This window comes from Perca fluviatilis, chromosome 1 (genome assembly GCF_010015445.1).
Source record: "Perca fluviatilis chromosome 1, GENO_Pfluv_1.0, whole genome shotgun sequence".
NCBI classification, from domain to species: domain Eukaryota; kingdom Metazoa; phylum Chordata; class Actinopteri; order Perciformes; family Percidae; genus Perca; species Perca fluviatilis.
In genome coordinates, this window is record NC_053112.1 from 2,679,679 (window position 1) to 2,696,505 (window position 16,827).

A 16,827-nucleotide genomic window follows, 5' to 3' on the forward strand; every position below is an offset into this window, starting at 1 on the left:
CTGTAGCCTGCTTCTCCCATTATGTTTGACTTAACGTTGTTTTTAGACTGAACCTAGCTGTCCGCTCTGCCTGCACGATCCATTCTGCGATGCGTATTTTAGACTGAAGGCTGTCGGCTAGCGGTTAGCCAATTAGTTGTTAGCTATCCCGTGGAGGCTAGCCATAGAATATATGGAGGCTAGCGTGGAACAGATTGGGCAGGTCGTAGAAACAGTATTATCATCTGGCGATACGCCATGGCATACCGTATCATCTTTGCACATGCGCGAGAACGCCGTGCCGGTGGAACGGATCAGGTACTGACAGGACTAATAATGTTTCTCTTATTGTGGAAGGACGAAGATGGAGGAAGTGCTGACTCTCCACCGAGAGCTGAGATAAATTACAGCTACACACAGCAGGTACACACACAATAAAATACACACACACACACACACACACACACACACACACACACACACACACACACACAGAGCAGGTACACACACACACACACACACAGCAGGTACGCACACAGACACGGCTGCAGGTTTTGGCATCACCTTATACAGCGGGAGGAGAGGAGACGCTGTGTCCATCTTTAGATCCAGACTACATAGACGAAGTAACACGGTGTTGAACATGTTATTGTTCCCCCCCCCCCTGGTGTCAGCGCTCAGCCTGCTGCACCGTACCACACCACAACACACCGTAACACACGACAACACACGTACCACACCACACCGTAACACACCACAACACACCGTACCACACCACAACACACCGTAACACACGACAACACACGTACCACACCACACCGTAACACACCACAACACACCGTAACACACCACAACACGACACCGTAACACACTGTAACACACCGTAACAGACCACGACACACCGTAACAGACCACAGCACACCGTAACAGACCACAACACACCGTAACAGACCACAACACACCGTAACAGACCACAACACACCGTAACAGACCACAACACACCGTAACACACCACAACACACCGTAACACACTGTAACACACTGTAACACACTGTAACACACTGTAACAGACCACAACACACCGTAACAGACCACAACACACCACAACGCACCGTAACACAACACACCACAACACACCGTAACACAACACACCACAACACACTGTAACACACTGTAACACACCGTAACACACTGTAACACACCGTAACAGACCACAACACACCGTAACACACCACAACGCACCGTAACACACCGTAACACATCACAACACACCGTAACACACCACACCGTAACACACTGTAACACAACACACCACAACACACCGTAAACAACCAAACTACACACAACACACCACAACACACGAACACCACAACACAAACCCACAACACACACACAAACCGTAACACACCACAACACACCACAACACACCGTAACACACCACATCAAACCGTAACACACCACAACACACCACAACACACCGTAACACATCACAACACACCGTAACACACCACACCGTAACACACTGTAACACAACACACCACATCACACCGTAACACACCACAACACACCGTAACACACCACATCAAACCGTAACACACTGTAACACAACAGACCACAACACACCGTAACACACCACAACACACCGTAACTCACCACATCAAACCGTAACACACTGTAACACAACACACACATCACACCGTAACACACCACAACACACCGTAAACACACACAAACCGTAAAACTGTAACAAAACACACACACAGTAACAACACACCGTAACACACCACATCAAACCGTAAACTGTACACACACCACAACACACACAACAACGAACCACTACAACACAACACACACAAATACTTACACACCACACACACAAACACACCGTAAACACACACAAAGAACACACTGTAACACAACACACCACAACGACCGTAACACAGTAACACACCACATCAAACTCTATAACAAACACACCACACACGTAAACATCACAACACACCAACACACACAACGTACTCCACCAAACAACGTAATACACCACAAACGACTGTCACACACAACCACACGTACACACCACAACACACCGTAACACAACACACCACAACACACTAACACTGTACACACTGTAACCGAACACACTGTAACACACGTCAACACACCGTACACACCACAAGAAACTCACAACACACCGTAAACACACCGAAACACTGTACACAACACACCAACACACCGACACACACACAAACCACCACAACACACCACAACACACCGTAACACCCACAACACACTACACCACAACAACCACACAAAACACCACAACACACCAAACACACCACCACAAAACCGTAAGCCAACAACCACAACACACGAACAACACACCGTACACCACAGTCCACTGTACACAACACACCACCACCACACCACAACAATACACCACACAAACTAACACACTGTCACAACAGACACAACACACGTACACCACAACAGTAACTCAAACCGTCACGTCACCCACACCGACCCACAACACACTAACACCACCAAAATCAACACACACCACACCGTAACACACACACACCCCACACACAGTATCAACCACACAACACACCACACCAGTTACAACCCACACCACCAAACAAATGTACCAGCACACTCCTCCCAAACCCCACACCACACCAACGTTGTCACCCCCCCCACAACAACCACCACTCAAACTACTGTAACACAACCCTGTACACCCCCACACCACAACACCCACCACAACACACCACATACCACAACTTCACACACCACCACCCTACCCTCCCACACACCAACCAACAACACACAACAACAACACACTGTCCACCCTAACACAACACCACAAACCAACAACCTCAACCACCAACACACAACCGTAAAAACAAACACACCACATAACACACCCCACAACACACCAACACAACACACACACCCACCTAACACCACAACACACCGTAACAACCAACAAACCACAACTAAAACAAACACATAAACGTAACACACTGTACAAACACACCACACACACCGTAACACCACAACACAGAACACACCACACAAACTAACACCACACAACACACCACACACACCGTAACACACTACAACACACCGTAACACACCACATCAAACCGTAACACTGTAACACAACACACCACAACACACCACAACACACGTAACGCACCACAACGCACCGTAACACACCACATCAAACCGTAACACACTGTAACACAACACACCACATCACACCGTAACACACCACAACACACCGCAACACACCACATCAAACCGTAACACACTGTAACACAACACACCACAACGTAACACACCGTAACACACCACATCAAACCGTAACACACTGTAACACAACACACCACAACACACCGTAACACATCACAACACACCACAACACACCGTAACACACCGTAACACATCACACCACAACACACCGTAACACACCACATCAAACCGTAACACACTGTAACACAACACACCACATCACACCGTAACACACTGTAACACAACACACCACATCACACCAACACACTGTAACACAACACACCACAACACACCACATCACACCGTAACACACTGTAACACAACACACCACATCACACCACAACACACCGTAACACACTGTAACACACCCGCGGTTGGATCCATTCCTCTTCATCTCAAAGTTTTGGCTTCTAAGCTTCGACAGTTTTTCATGTTTATCGACATCCAAAGTATTCAAGTTATAACGTGTGTGTGTGTGTGTGTGTTTGTGTGTGTGTGCGCGTGCCAGGTGGTGAAGCCATTAGCAGTCATCTGCTCTTCACCCTCCTCTTCATCCTCTTCACCGTCTCCCTCTCATCCGAGTTCCTGCAGCTGCTCACCTGCCGGCCGCAACACAGACACGCTCAGGTAAAACACAGACACCACACACACACACACACACACACACACACACACAGAGAGACATACATATATATACACACACACACACACATGTTCAGGTACACACACACACACACACACACACATGTTCAGGTACACACACACACACGTTCAGGTACACACACACACACACACACACATGTTCAGGTACACACACACACACACATGTTCAGGTACACACACACACATATTGATTCTTGGTGTGAATTGTGCGTGGTTGGGTCTGGCGTGCTGATGGAGAAATGATGTCATGTCTCATATGTCTTTTGATGTTTTCTTTGTTTAGTTGCCATGGCGATTCCTGCCTCCTCTCCCTGGTTGGTTAACGAGATGGGCGAGCCTCTCTGTACGGTGGTGGCTCCGCCCCCTTACTCTTACGACCCTAACGGCAGTGATTTACCCAGAGGTCAGAGGTCAAACTACACAAACACAGCATCACTTCCTGCTGGAGCTTCCTGTCTCACTGTGTGTGTTTGTCTCTGTGTGTGTGTGTGTGTGTGTGTGTTTGTCTCTGTGTGTGTGTGTGTGTGTGTGTGTGTGTTTTTGTTGTGTGTTGTGTGTGTCTCTGTGTGTGTGTGTGTGTGTGTGTGTGTGTGTGTCTCTGTGTCTCTGTGTGTGTGTCTCTGTCTCTCTGTCTCTCTGTGTGTGTGTCTCTGTGTGTGTCTCTCTCTCTGTGTGTGTGTGTCTCTCTGTGTGTGTGTGTGTGTGTGTGTGTGTGTGTCTCTCTGTGTGTGTGTGTGTGTGTGTCTCTCTGTGTGTGTCTCCTATTGTGTGTGTGTGTGTGTGTGTGTGTGTGTGTGTCTCTCTCTCTGTGTGTGTGTCTCTCTGTGTGTGTGTGTGTGTGTGTGTGTGTGTGTGTGTGTGTCTCTCTCTCTGTGTGTGTGTCTCTCTGTGTGTGTGTGTGTGTGTGTGTGTGTGTGTCTGTCTCTCTGTGTGTGTGTGTGTGTGTGTGTGTGTGTGTGTGTGTGTGTGTGTGTGTGTGTGTGTATAGACTGCAGAGTACTACAGTATTACTTCAACCTCGGAATCCAGGTGAGAGATCCTTTTTAATGAGTCATTATAATTTAAATCTTTACAAATCTGGGACATTTCTTTCCAAGTGCTTTAAATATATATTTGAACCATTTTATTTATTTTTTTGTCATTAACCCTTTGACAGAACGTGAATATAAAGTAATTCTGGGATGGGTGTGCTGGGTGTCAGTAGTGATGATGTCCCGTCCTCGGTGTGTAACAGCGTTTAGATTATAACGTGATTATAATGTGGTAATACATGTCTGCTAATATCTGCCCAGTGGTACCATCAGAGGGTTATAACATGGTAATAATGTTACTATCTGCCCAGTGGTATCATCAGAGGGTTATAACATGGTAATAATGTCTGTTACTATCTGCCCAGTGGTACCATCAGAGGGTTATAACATGGTAATAATGTCTGTTACTATCTGCCCAGTGGTACCATCAGAGGGTTATAACATGGTAATAATGTCTGTTACTATCTGCCCAGTGGTATCATCAGAGGGTTATAACATGGTAATAATGTCTGTTACTATCTGCCCAGTGGTATCATCAGAAGGTTATAACATGGTAATAATGTCTGTTACTATCTGCCCAGTGGTATCATCAGAGGGTTATAACATGGTAATAATATGTTACTATCTGCCCAGTGGTATCATCAGAGGGTTATAACATGGTAATAATGTCTGTTACTATCTGCCCAGTGGTACCATCAGAGCTGCTGGCAGCAGCAGCAGCAGGTGTACCCCACCTCCTCCCCAGACTCCTCCTACTCCTACCAGCACTACCCCCCCTACCTGAGCCAGGAGCCCCCCCTGCATGGTAAGACCCTCTCTGATTGGTCCACCAGATGCTGCTGGGATCAAACCTTCAGAACAGTTTTTACACGTCACGGTCCAATCTCTCGGTATGCAGAAATATTCAACCACACTGTTTTTAGAATATGCACCAGTAACAGAAGGGGGGACTTGTGGGTACATTCAGATACCTGGAGGTCATAGGTCAACGGGACCCTTTTAGAAAGGGCCATGCTCCACCAAGCTAGCGAAGCATTGCTCCCTGATAGCTGATCACATAGTGGTCTTTATAACGGAGCCTGTACCAGACCCACCTGTCGGCTGCAAAGGGTCAGGACTCGGGTGTGAAAGGGGACCCTGAATCTGCTCAGGGGGTCTGGGCCCAGCTCTTCTGATTGGAGGAGAAACTAAAGCTGTCGGATGAATGCAGGGCTTAAAGGACTCTGGATTTCCAGCGTATGATTATTTTAGAAAAATTAAAAAATGCAAAATGTAAGTCCACATGGCTTGTCTCATGCTGACACTGTTGTTGTCATTACTCAGACTTCCTCCTGGGGGAGACACTAGCTTTAAGTTAATGATGGGCTGTTGGAGGGCGTAGAGCCAAACGTTGAGCACCGTGTTGCTATGGTTACCTGAACGGTGTGCAACAGCTAGAGGGTGTTGAACCCACCCCCGTTTCAGTTTAGGTCCAGGCTGATCGTGGTCCCGGGCTCCTGCCTTCCTAGCACCACGAGTTTACACACATGTCTCTTCTGATTGGCTATCAGCTGGGACACAGCCAATAAACCAGGGACATGGTAACCATAGCAACACACCGCACGCCACTTGGAGATGAACGTGCCCCTGGTGTTACTCAGTTTGAGTTTATTTATGAAAGGGGACAGCGCAAATTAATAAAACACATGATTTCCCATGGGTGAAAAAAGCCAAAAGGCTGTTTGTCATCTGTAGTCCCTTTTGATGTTAAAAAAGCTTTTTGGCAGACAGACAGACAGAACCAGACCCAGACCCAGAACCAGACAGATCTACAACAGAGCCCAACAACAGGTCATCAAGTGAAAACACATCAATTAGAACAGACACAACCATTAACAACAATAAAAGCAGTATTAGACTAGGAAAGTAAAATTCAGTAACCTCTACTTCCTGTTTCCTGTCTGACCAGTCTGTCTTCTGCCCCCAGCTGCCCCCCCCTCGTACCCTGAGATGGCTCGAGGGTCCCATCAGCCCCCCTCCTCCTACCCAGAATCCAGCAGGGCAGGAGACGGCCAGCCGGACGGACACGGCAGCGGTCAGTACAGACTCCTCCCCCCTAACACATCATAACCCAACTCTTTGGTTTCTGCCCCATTCTACATGAGCTGGACTCAAAGATTAACACTTTCTACGTACACAAACAAACTATTTCTCTTAAATATTGTTCACCAATCTGTCTAAATCTGTTAGTGAGCACGAGGTAATCGTCCACCTCACAGGTGTGGCATATCCAGATGCTGATTGGACAGCAGGATAACTGCTCAGGTGTTTGTAATTGAGTTCAGTGTATATCATGCTACGTTTCCACGTGGCCGGCTATTTTTCATAAACGGACATTTCAACCTCTGTTTTCAAAAATAACATCGTACACAGCTGTCAGTTTTCAGAGAAGTGTTCGTTTACATGTACCCATGTATATATGCAGCCAAGAGCATGCCAGACCTGTAAGTGGCGGTGTAACGAGAAGCTCAAGCCCACGTTAGCCAATCAGAATCCCCAAAATAGCAACAACAGCAACCAATCACTACCTCTTTCTCTCTCTCGGCTGCCTAAACACGTAGACAGTAAATAAGAATGGACCAGCAGACCCCGTGTCTCTGGTCTGAGACCAGTGAAGGATATCAGAAGTCTCTTTCCCGGTGCTGGCTGAGCGTTACTGAGCAGCCTCCAACTGAGCTTGAAGACGTAGATGTGACGTGAGCAACCTGTCTGAAAGTGTGAAGTCTTCTGGTAGCTGTGCCGAGAGAAATCTCAATCATTCCCAATCTTACAGAGACGGAGAGTGTAGGTATATGTAAGGAGATAACATAGGCACAGGCTAATTACTGATCACTAACATGCTAGTTAACATTAGTCATTAACCCTAAACAGATAATGGAAGTCCAAACTGCCTGTGAGCTTCTCCTGTACTATACGGTAATTCCTCTACTGTGTGACAGTAAGTCTCGTGGTTATGACCCAATCGTTAGCCTATTGTTATAAAAGCGTCTGCTACGGAGCCATAACGTGAGGTACAAGGTAATGGAGCCTTTTATACATTGTCGTGTTTCTTTAGAAATAAACAACGGACAAATAGAGTCTTTAAACTCTTCAGATGTAAAGTAATTCTCTGTCAAAGTGACGTCCGAATGAATGGGAGTCAAATGGCGCCATAGGAGCTACGCGTTCTGAAGCGAAGCTTACCCCCTTGGCTAAACCTCCGTTTGTCGGTTTACGTGCAAACAAAGATTTCAAAATCTCCACTCTGGCCGGAGTTTTTAGAAAGACTCGGTTTCACAGAATTCTCCGTTTGTGTGTAAACGAAGGGAAATGTCTCCGGTTGTAAAAATAACCATGTACGTGTAAACGGGCTCTTAGAAGTAAGGTGATTAATGGACGACAGCGTTTTAAACTGATCTCTGCAGCGGCTCATGTTTTTTTTCAACATTTGCCGTCTTATCCGACCTTTTATCAGGCTTTTGAAGCAGCTCTTGAAGACATTATCTAACATAACTGACTTCTTGATCTGTTTAAATTAACTTTATTGTGTTTTGTTTTAGGCTCCACCCCCTCCATGGATGGCTCCGCCTCCCTAAGCCCCGCCCCTCCAGGCTCCGCCCCCTCTGCTCTGCTGTATCAGGACCAGACGCTCCCCTCTCCCCCGCTGCTGCACCTGCCGTATGAAGCTCCGACCCCGGCCGCCTACCTGCCCTCCGCCCCCTCCCCTCACCCCCCCCACCTGGCCCACCACCCCCCCTACCACGCCTGCCTCCCCGCCACCCACTGGGGGGCGCTGCAGAGCGGGGGCGGAGCCACGCGTGTCTACTGCCCCGCCCCCAACCCTGGCCACATGGTGGGTTACATCACAGGCCCCCCCTCCCACCACACGACCACGCACTACCTCCCCTCCGCCATGTAGCGCTCACTGTTAGCTCCAGGCTAACAGCACCCTGTGTGTTCAATGAGCAGCGCTAGCAGCGCTAACAGACCGGAGAACTTTCAGAAAATATGAGGGAGAGATTTGAGAAAAGAGACATTGTGGGTTTCCTGTTAGCTTGTTAGCTTCACATGCTAAATGTTAGCTCGAGGCTGTTTGTTTAATGAGCAGTGCTAACAGAGCTAACAATGTGGAGAACATTTAGAAATTTAATTTAAAAATAAGAATTTATTTTTGAGAAAAAAATGTATTTATTTTTGAGAAAAAAATTATTTATTTTTGCCATCATGGTTTTTCTGTTAGCATGTTAGCACGTTAGCTAACACACACAACTTACCTCACTGTTAGCCTAAGGCTAACAACACCCTTTGTTTTCAATGAGCAATGCTAACAGCGCTAACAAGACCATTTACCAACCAAATATGGTAACAAAAGATTTAAATCTGAGAATAAATCTCTTATTTTGGCGTTGTGGTTGTTTGTTAGCTTGTTAGCATGTTAGCTTCAGTTCTGCACATGCTAACAGTTAGCTCGTGGCTAACTGAAGCTGCCTCAGAATCACTTCCTGTTCTGTTTGTTTGGACACTCGTTGAGTTCGTTGAAGTCCACCGGAGCCAGCCAATCAGAGAGAGGGGGCGTGGCCAGTCCCTGTTACTGCAGAGGGATTTATTTACGTTGATGTTCAAACTGTTAATAAAGTTTGTTTTTCACCAGCAGACTTTTACTCTCGAGTCATCATTCAAACATGGCCCGGACCAATCAGAGAGCACGCTGTTTATCACATGGTCAACATGGCCCGGACCAATCAGAGAGCACGCTGTTTATCACGTGCTCCACATGGCCTCCGACTGTTGTTTACTACCACTCTTTTTGTTCTTTATTTTAACTTTATTAAAACGTATCTTGAAATGTATCCCAACATTGGCCACTTGTAAAAAAAAAAAAAAAACTACCAAATTGTGGCTAATTCGGGAACAATCTTGCTCTCATAATTAGTTTTTACACAGTGCTCTCATTGTATACTTTCCTTCCATTTTCATTTCTTTCATCTCTGTTGTATTTTTAATAATGTAAATCTGTATTTTTATTTGTGACCAAAAGCCCTCCTAGGGACAAGTGTGGAGAATTAGCTTTGGCTAAAAACACTACGATACATCCATCAGAGGACTGTTGAAGTTTATCTATCTAAACCCTAGTAATTAACAATGAGTTTTCTTGGTAACTTTCACTGTCAGCTGGAACTCAGACTGAGAATATATATATATATATATATATATATATATATATAAAAATCATCCCATGTAACAGCCAGCCTGGGATATAAAGCAACAATCAGACTAACTACTACTTGCTGTCTGCAGACTGTCAAGTCAATGTGGAGTTTAAAGAAACTTTATTAACAAAACAGATTTAAAGTCTTTACAGAGAACACAGCTCCACCTTTTCAAGGTCACCACTTCTTCACACGTTTCTCACGCTTGTTTTGCTTCTCGACACGAGTCTCTGCTCTGAACTCTACTACCCCCCCAACCCTAACCCTTTACATGCTAACATGCTACAAACGTCAATAAAGACACAAAAATATTTTTTAAAAAAACTCAAAAAAGGTTGCAAAATTCCGGGAATTTTCAAAGTTGGAAACTTTCCATGGGAATTAACGGGAATAAATGGGAATTAACGGGAATAAACTGGATATTTGTAATGTTGCTTGTTATAATAGTGTTAGTCTATAACAGGGATCTTACAGCATTATCTTGGTTAAAACAACCTGATTTAATGCAACTTCAGTTGAACGTCCTCCCTATATTCATCAGCAGAAGCTACTCTGTCCCACTACATTCAACACTCCACGTCCATAACCACTTTCTAATCTCACCTAAAAACTCATCTTTTCAGACAGGCTTACTCTCTTTTTCTTTTTTTTCTCTTTTTTTTTTTTTCCTCATTTTTGCTTTGACTGTAATGACCCCACCCTTTTTTTGTATAATAAAGGGATAATAGTATTATATTTTATTGCCTGTTTCTCTGATTGCTTTTTAATGGATTGAATGTTTTATTGCTGATTTTGTAAGGTGACCTTGAGTGTTTAGAAAGGCGCCTATAAATAAAATGCATTATTATTATTATTATTATTATTACTACATACTGGTCATTTAGTTCTTAAAATACGGTAGTTTATTTAATTTTGGGGGGGTAATACTTAACCTATGAGTGTTAATTGTATAGCCCACTTGTTCTTGATAGGCTGGAAACAATAGACAGCGCTGATGGTTAGCTTAGCACGCATATAACCATAACCATAATAAATCAAAGGCAGCATGCTAGCTACCTTCATATGCTAAGCTAACGGTCAATGGTTTGGGCTAGCCTACTGCTGGGCTATAGAGGCCACGCCCACTTATTTGGATTCCTAGAATCCATCATTCAGCAGCTGAGTGAAGACTGCCCAAGAAATACCTCCCATCAAAATTTCCATTAATTCCCATAAAAGTTTCCAAAATTCCCCAGCTAAACTTTCCATGGAAAGTTTCCGGAAATTTAATGAAAAATGTTCACACAAATGCAAAAGAAAGACAAAAGAAGACACTCGTCTCTGCTCTGATCTCGACTCTAAACGTTATAGAAAAGAAACGTAGACAAAGTGACAGAAACGTTGAAAAAACCTTAAAAAACGTCTAAAAAATATAAAGGCAGCAGACCAGAGACTTGTCCAGACCATGGGGGCTTGGTCTGGACAGGAACAGGTCTGGGACCATGGGGACTTGGTCTGGACGGGAATCTCTGACTTCAGACTTCATAGAAAAAGAAATGTAGAAAAAAGCCCCAAAACCTCGGCAACAGACCAGAGACGTCCGTCTCAGAGTCCGTCTGTCCGTCGTCATGGTAACTGCCCTGAGAGTCTTTGGCGTGTGCATCGTCATGGTAACAGTTCTGCGGGGATCTCCACGGACCAGAGGTCGCGCCCCCCCCGGGCGCTCAGCGGCGCCTTCAGCCAGCGCGGGTTGGTCAGCCGGGTCAGGTGTTTCTCCTGCAGACCAATCAGAGCAGCCGAGCGCTCCAGCTCCTTAAGCTCCGCCCCCTGCAGGGAGGGGGGGCACTGCCAGGTCCCGCCCACGTCCACCAATCCTGAGAGGGAGGAAATGGCGACAAACGCCACATGTGACATCAAAAAAAGCTCCTAAAACGTCAACTCTTTAGTGACTACATTATAGGGCCGTGCAGTTAATCTAAATATAATCGTGATTATGATTTCAGCTCCCAGTGATCACAAAAACAGAATAATCGAGAAAAACTATTATTTAGCTCATTACATTTTGCAGTAAACTCTTAAGAACTCAAGAGAAAATAATTATTTTCTCTTGAGTTCTGAATGAAAAATTAAAGTTTAAATAGGAAAAGTATTGAGGCAAATTTCACTTTTTCCACTGTTTTTTAAGTTCAATAATTACAACATCTTTCCAGAAGTCAACGAGTAATCGTGTTAAATTATCGTGATTTCGATATTGACCAAAATAATCGTGATTATATTTTTTTCCATAATCGAGCAGCCCTACTACATTACCCACCAGCCACCACGCCCCGGCCGAACCTCTCCCCGGACTGGAGGAGCGCTTGTATCTGAGGGGGGGTTAGCCCCAGCGGGCCGCTCAGCACCGCCTGCCACTCGTCCCCGTCCCAGTCCCGCCGGGCGATGTGCACCGCCAGCGTCTGGCTCTCCAGCGCGGCGAGCAGCGGCCGCCAGCGGCTCTCCACCGTCTTCACGCCGTCCAGAACCAGACCGGCGTACGGCTGCCGGAACGACAGGCACCACACCTGCACCGCCATGTCTGCAAAACAAACACACCTCAGACACATTTGGGCTTTATTTCTCCGGGGTTTTCCACCTGGACTATCTGTCTCCATTTGTGTGTCTGAGTGTCTGAACCTGGTCCAGTATTAAACCAGAACCGGGCTGTAATGTAACCCTACAGGACTAATGTTCAGCAGCAGTTAGAGTCACTAAAAGTTCTGTTGTTGCTGCTGACAGACTCAGATTATTATTCTAAGTGTCTGACAACATTATGGGATGGATCCCTACAGAGATAGACCTTTTAGTTAAAGAGTAAGATCCTTTTAGTTTAACATGAAACAGCCCCGAAATCACCATCACCAAACTCCACCAGACTCCATGTAAATAATCAGGACTTTTAGAGTGTATAGAGCCAGCATATCTCCACCAGACTCCATGTAAATAATCAGGACTTTTAGTGTGTATAGAGCCAGCATATCTCCACCAGACTCCATGTAAATAATCAGGACTTTTAGTGTGTATAGAGCCAGCATATCTCCACCAGACTCCATGTAAATAATCAGGACTTTTAGTGTGTATAGAGCCAGCATATCTCCACCAGACTCCATGTAAATAATCAGGACTTTTAGCGTGTATAGAGCCAGCATATCTCCACCAGACTCCATGTAAATAATCAGGACTTTTAGCGTGTATAGAACCAGCATATCTCCACCAGACTTCATGTAAATAATCAGGACTTTTAGTGTGTATAGAGCCAGCATATCTCCACCAGACTCCATGTAACTAATCAGGACTTTTATCATCGTAAAACACACTTCATTCAAAGTGGGCAGAAACTAAATAAAACTACCAAAAGCCGTCTTGGTTCATCTTTCCACTGTTCCAACAATCACCACTCTGGTTTGGTTGAAATAAACCCTTAATTCACCCATTTACATGTGGAGATATGCTGGCTCTATACACACTAAAAGTCCTGATTATTTACATGGAGTTTGGTGATGGTGATTTCGGGGCTGTTTGTTATAAATGCACGTCTGTTATTAACGTTTACTTTATGATTTCATCCTAATCGATAGAAGTGAAGATAGTGAATTCACGCTGACGGACAGAAAGTCTTCAGGACTCACAACTCGCTCCAGACTCCACTGCTCCTTCAGCTGATTTAGCCGAGCTTTAGCTTTAGCCGGCCCGTCTCTGCTTTAGCTTCCGCGTCGGGTGGAGGTTCTTCTTCTGCGGCTAAAATGTCTGCAGCTCCGCGGCTCTGCTGCCCTCTACAGGTGAGGCGGGTTACCATGGTTACCGTGGTTCAACTGCTAGGAAATATTTATTTATCCAAGTTTTATTTCAAAGAAATAGTTATTCCTTCAAAGAAAAACAAACTGACGCCAAATGAAGAAACAGACAGCTGTTAATATTATACTATTATTATTTATTTATATTTATTTCACAGTGTGTGTGTGTACCTGTGTGTGTACCTGTGTGTGTGTGTGTGTGTGTGTGTGTGTGTGTGTGTGTGTGTGTGTGTGTGTGTGTGTGTGTGTGTGTGTGTGTGTGTGTGTATCTGTGTGTAGGTGCATTTTATTGATGGCATTTTGAATGCAGAGATCCTGAGACCCATTGTTGTGACATTCATCCACGACCATCACCTCATGTTACAGCGTGATAATACACGGCCTCATGTTATAGACTGATAATACACGACCTCATGTTACAGAGTGATAATACACGGTCTCATGTTACAGCGTGATAATACACGGTCTCATGTTACAGACTGATAATACACGGCCTCATGTTATAGACTGATAATACACGACCTCATGTTATAGACTGATAATACACGACCTCATGTTACAGCGTGATAATACACGGTCTCATGTTACAGCGTGATAATACACGGTCTCATGTTACAGCGTGATAATACACGGTCTCATGTTACAGACTGATAATACACGACCTCATGTTACAGCGTGATAATACACGGTCTCATGTTACAACGATAATACCACGACCTCATGTTACAGCGTGATAATACACGGTCTCATGTTACAGAGTGATAATAACGGTCTCATGTTAGACGTGATATACACGGTCTCATGTTACAGGTGATAATACACGGTCTCATGTTACAGAGTGATAATAACGGTCTCATGTTACGCGTGATAATAACGGTCTCATGTTACAGAGTGATAATACACGGTCTCATTATAAGCGTAATAATACACGGTCTCATGTTACAGACTGATAATACTGCGGTCTCATGTTACAGCGTGATAATACACGGTCTCATGTTACAGACTGATAATACACGACCTCATGTTACAGCGTGATAATACACGGTCTCATGTTACAGCGTGATAATACGATATACATATTGCGCGTGATAATAACGGTCTCATGTTACAAAGTGATAATACACGGTCTCATGTTAAAGCGTGATAATACACGGCCTCATGTTACAGCGTGATAATACACGGTCTCATGTTACAGAGTGATAATACACGGTCTCATGTTACAGCGTGATAATACACGGTCTCATGTTACAGCGTGATAATACACGGTCTCATGTTACAGAGTGATAATACACGGTCTCATGTTACAGCGTGATAATACACGGTCTCATGTTACAGCGTGATAATACACGGTCTCATGTTACAGAGTGATAATACACGGTCTCATGTTACAGAGTGATAATACACGGTCTCATGTTACAGCGTGATAATACACGGTCTCATGTTACAGCGTGATAATATACGGTCTCATGTTACAGAGTGATAATACGGGTCTCATGTTACAGCGTGATAATACACGGCCTCATGTTACAGCGTGATAATACACGGTCTCATGTTACAGAGTGATAATACACGGCCTCATGTTACAGCGTGATAATAACGGTCTCATGTTACAGAGCTTGATAATACACGGTCTCATTTTACGCGTGATAATACGACGCTCATGTTACAGCGTGATAATACACGGCCTCATGTTACAGCGTGATAATACGGTCTCATGTTACAGCGTGATAATACGGTCTCATGTTACAGCGTGATAATACACGGTCTCATGTTACAGCGTGATAATACGGTCTATGTTACAGAGTGATAATAACGGTCTCATGTTACAGCGTGATAATACACGGTCTCATGTTACAGACTGATAATAAACGACCTCATGTTACAAGCGTGATAATACACGGTCTCTATGTTAAGCGTGATAATACGGTCTCATGTTACAGCGTGATAATACACGACCTCATGTTACAGCGTGATAAATACGGTCTCATGTTACAGAGTGATAATACACGGTCTCATGTTACAGCGTGATAATACACGGTCTCATGTTACAGCGTGATAATACACGGTCTCATGTTACAGAGTGATAATACACGGTCTCATGTTACAGCGTGATAATACACGGTCTCATGTTACAGAGTGATAATACACGGTCTCATGTTACAGCGTGATAATACACGGTCTCATGTTACAGACTGATAATACACGACCTCATGTTACAGAGTGATAATACACGACCTCATGTTACAGAGTGATAATACACGGTCTCATGTTACAGCGTGATAATACACGGTCTCATGTTACAGACTGATAATACACGGCCTCATGTTACAGACTGATAATACACGGTCTCATGTTACAGAGTGATAATACACGGTCTCATGTTACAGCGTGATAATACACGGTCTCATGTTACAGCGTGATAATACACGGTCTCATGTTACAGAGTGATAATACACGGTCTCATGTTACAGAGTGATAATACACGGTCTCATGTTACAGCGTGATAATACACGGTCTCATGTTACAGAGTGATAATACACGGTCTCATGTTACAGCGTGATAATACACGGTCTCATGTTACAGACTGATAATACACGACCTCATGTTACAGCGTGATAATACACGGTCTCATGTTACAGCGTGATAATACACGGTCTCATGTTACAGAGTGATAATACACGGTCTCATGTTACAGCGTGATAATACACGGTCTCATGTTACAGAGTGATAATACACGGTCTCATGTTACAGAGTGATAATACACGACCTCATGTTACAGAGTGATAATACACGGTCTCATGTTACAGAGTGATAATACACGGC

General features: G+C 44.6%; 1 protein-coding gene, 1 long non-coding RNA gene and 1 pseudogene across 3 annotated transcripts; 1 reads left to right on the forward strand and 2 right to left on the reverse strand.

The window, feature by feature from the left end:
- The window catches only part of LOC120566173, a 60,237-nt pseudogene extending 50,597 nt beyond the window's left edge, over positions 1-9,640 (forward strand).
- A 658-nt stretch (positions 9,641-10,298) lies between these two features.
- zgc:110222 (uncharacterized protein LOC550336 homolog) lies at positions 10,299-13,965 on the reverse strand. Of its 2 annotated transcripts, none has more exons than XM_039812477.1 (3): positions 13,840-13,965; positions 12,489-12,749; positions 10,299-12,048 (listed from the first exon to the last, which is right to left on the reverse strand). In XM_039812477.1, the coding sequence occupies exons 2-3, from the start codon at positions 12,745-12,747 to the stop codon at positions 11,840-11,842; spliced, it is 468 nt and encodes a 155-aa protein (XP_039668411.1). In that variant the 5' UTR covers positions 12,748-12,749; positions 13,840-13,965; the 3' UTR covers positions 10,299-11,839. The 2 variants fall into 2 exon arrangements, with proteins under 2 accessions (XP_039668411.1, XP_039668420.1); XM_039812486.1 differs by having other exon boundaries at positions 13,764-13,945.
- Positions 13,966-14,243: 278 nt separating this feature from the next.
- On the reverse strand, positions 14,244-15,043 carry LOC120566195. The gene is made up of 3 exons (XR_005640347.1): positions 15,023-15,043; positions 14,527-14,694; positions 14,244-14,386 (listed from the first exon to the last, which is right to left on the reverse strand). It is a non-coding gene; the product is annotated as an uncharacterized LOC120566195 (long non-coding RNA).
- Positions 15,044-16,827: the final 1,784 nt, after the last annotated feature.